At 33.4% G+C, this 3423-nt stretch overlaps 1 protein-coding gene across 1 annotated transcript; it reads right to left on the bottom strand.

Annotated features, from left to right (window-relative positions):
* Positions 1 to 1138: 1138 nt before the first annotated feature.
* LOC129913492 (uncharacterized) lies at positions 1139 to 3184 on the bottom strand. The gene is made up of 2 exons (XM_055992206.1): positions 2923 to 3184; positions 1139 to 2532 (listed from the first exon to the last, which is right to left on the bottom strand). Exons 1-2 carry the CDS (start codon positions 3182 to 3184, stop codon positions 1139 to 1141), a joined length of 1656 nt encoding a protein of 551 aa, XP_055848181.1.
* Positions 3185 to 3423: the final 239 nt, after the last annotated feature.

Genomic DNA, 3423 nt, shown 5'->3' on the forward strand with positions numbered 1-3423 from the left:
GTACATATGACAGGTCTCTGCCGTTATTTTTAGTTCTAAAAAATTAGTTCCAAAAATTCCTTTGAAGAGTTACCATAAAATGCTACATATACCTACATATACCAAGTTTGATGTTTATCGGTCCATCCGTTTAGGTTGTAGATTCGAATACAGACAGACAGACTGACAGACGGACTTGAGGGACCAACTTTTTCGGCTATCAACCAACTTTTTTCTTTATCATTGTTATGTCGTGTCTGATTTGTTCTCTGTACGGATGCATTAACTTGACAAAAAGTAATATCGGAAGTAAAAAAGCCAATAAATAAATTTAAAAAAAAGTACGTATACGCCACAGTGCACATGAATAACGTGGAAATAATGTGAATTACAACTTTGGTCTAGTTACCAACACATCAAAATCGAAATTAAATAACAATTATACTAAAAAATTGAACAAAATCTTCATCTATGTATGTCGTTAGTGTTTATAAATAAACAAAAAAAAAACAATTTTTTTCAAATAACAATCAAAAATTTGAAAATATTTTTTCAGCTTTGTAAACTGTATTTGTTTTTAAAATGATATAAAACCAAAAAATAATAAAATACAAATCTAACACAAAATAAAACAAATTCAAATAAGCAAAATATATATATACGTACATTAAAGTGGTCCTCATTTGGGAAATGCAGTTGGATAGCCGCCTTCAGGTTTAAAATACTGAGAAAAATGTTCTCTAATTTTTTTAGATTTTTATTTGACTCACTTCCTCTCCCGGATTCAACGTTAAATTTTCATGTAAAACGTCATTTGCTTTGATTTATTTAGGTAATTTTCAAATTTTATATGGGGTTTTCCGGATTGTACCGGGAGACTAAGCAGTTGAAATAAAAATTCTCAAAAATTATAGAATTTTGATTTTTCGCTATATAGAACTGATTTGATGGCTACAGACCATGGAATTTCGGCAAAAATCAATATAAGAACCACCTTAAGATAGATAGATAGATAGATATAATTTTTATTTCATGAAAAGTGATTAACAAAAACATGGCTTTAGCTGGTATATAAAAATTAGTTTAGACAATAACATTAAGTTGTCTGTCAGGTTAAAAAAGTTACATTAAAAAAATATAAGCTTAAGAGTTAGTTTGTTTAAGAAAATTCATTTAAAATGAGGTAGCGGTATTTAAGTGCAGCTTTTAAATAGAGATAAAGATTATCATAGCAATTTCCATTTAGGATGTTTAATAGTTGAGAGTGTGAAAGCACGTAGTTACCAAGAAATTTAAGTCTGTATCCTTTGAAAATAGGGCATATTCCAATGAAATGAAAAGTATTTTCAGATGCATCGAGGTTACAAAGTGTGCATATCCCATTGGTGTCTCCATGGAAAGCCCTTTCATTGATACTTAGAAGTCCACAGCGAGCCTTGAAGATGAGACTGATCATATCCCGAGGGTTTGTATCATCGAAATAGTTTGGTACTCCAGTGTACAAAAAATTACAGTACTCGTCATGGAATTGGGATAAATTGGCTTTGGTAGTAGCCTCACTCCAATGTTTCTCATTCAGCTTACATAGTAAAATACTATGCAATCCATTCCAAGTTTCGTGAAAGAGGTCTAACCATTCTTTCGCCCAGAAGATGCTCTTTCTTATCACAGCTTCAGATAAAATTCTAGGAAGCCTATCATTAGACAGAGATATGGTTTTTCGTATATAAGAAAAGTGCAGTTTTAAAGTTGTGAGAAAAGCCTTAGGCAGACCAGTTTCGATGTGAAGAGCATAGTTCGGCGTGTTATCCGGTAGAAGAAAACATCGTTTTATAAAAAACCGTTGTAATTTTTCGAGTTGACTACGTTCACGGTATCCCCATACTTGACCACAGTACAACATAATAGATCTAGATGCAGCATCGTAAATTTTGAACTTTGTTGAGTGTTGGACATATTTATTACGCAGAGGTTTTGACCATGTAGAATTAATTGAGTTTTTTGATGATGAAAGCCTATTATTCAAATGTTCATCCCAGGACATGTTATAATTAAAAACAACACCGAGATATTTGTAGTGATTCGCAACTGTTATTTCGGTGTCATTGAAAAACCATTTTTCACTAGCAGCTCTACGTCCACCATTTCGAAAAATAACTATTTCAGATTTAGCAAGGTTAACTTTAAGATTCCAGTTGTTGCAATATGCTATAAAGCTATTGATGAGTTGTTTTAGTTTGTCTGGATTATCAGATAAAAGCACAATATCATCGGCATAAAGTAGAATATTCAGCGTTTGTCCTTCTATTAACAGTCCAACAGGAAGATAGGCGTGTAAATCATTTAAAAATAGAACAAACAAGAGCGCACTTAAGACACAACCCTGCCTTACACCTTTGTTAGTAGAAAAGAACTCAGTGGATCCTATACCATCCCAAACAGCAGCAGCAGTATCACAGTAGAGCGTTTTTATTACATCAACCATTTTCGTTGAGATTCCCAGTGCTGAAAGCTTGTGAAACAAGGCATTTCTGTCGACGTTATCAAATGCAGCTTTGAGGTCAATGAAAAATGCATATAGTTTCTTTTTCTCATTGAGTTGAAGCTGTATAAGACACAAATTATATACTTGGTCTACAGTAGAGTAGTTATTTCTGTAGGCAGCTTGAAATTCGGTGATAATGGTATTTTCTTCAACCCAAGTCGTAAGTCTTTTTAATAAAATGGAGGTGTATAATTTATAAAGCGTGTCGAGAAAAGACAGTCCTCTATAGTTAGACACTAGGCTAGCATCTCCTTTCTTAAAAAGGGGGTATATGATTGATTTCTTGAACGAACTTGGTACGCTTTCAGAATCAAAAATATCAACAAAAAGCTTATGTATTTCAAAAATCAGAGACGGAGTCGCGTTTTTGTAGAATTCATATGGTATTCCATCCATACCTGGAGTTTTTAAATTTTTAGACAATGATATCGCAGAATAAACTTCATCTAACTCAATTGGACAATCCAACTGTGGTACTTGAATTGCAACAAGTTCAGAGTTGAATGAAGCACTATCAAGTGTGACTGTAAGTAATTTCTGGAAATGTGTCTTGAATTCATCAGCTGGAACAACTGTTGTCGTTCTAAACGTATCCCCACGTATCTCTTTAGCAAACTGTTCGCAATGTGTTGGTAATATTCCTGCTTTTTCCGTTTGCATAAATTCCTGTATTTCTTATTAGCAGTGTTGTAGTTGTTTCTGCAGATATCGAGTAAAAGTAGTTTTGCAGGCTAAAAAACAAGCCAAATCAAACCAAGGCTTCTTAGGCTCAAACTTAATTACGCAACTTCTGGGGACGCCATTCGCTTCGTAGATACAATTTTTAATGGCATTGCATCTGCGTTCCAAAGAATCCGATTCTATTATTTTTCTAGGTATGATTCGAGGCATAAGATTCA

Source organism: Episyrphus balteatus, chromosome 3 (assembly GCF_945859705.1).
Source record: "Episyrphus balteatus chromosome 3, idEpiBalt1.1, whole genome shotgun sequence".
In the NCBI taxonomy this organism is placed as follows: Eukaryota; Metazoa; Arthropoda; class Insecta; order Diptera; family Syrphidae; genus Episyrphus; species Episyrphus balteatus.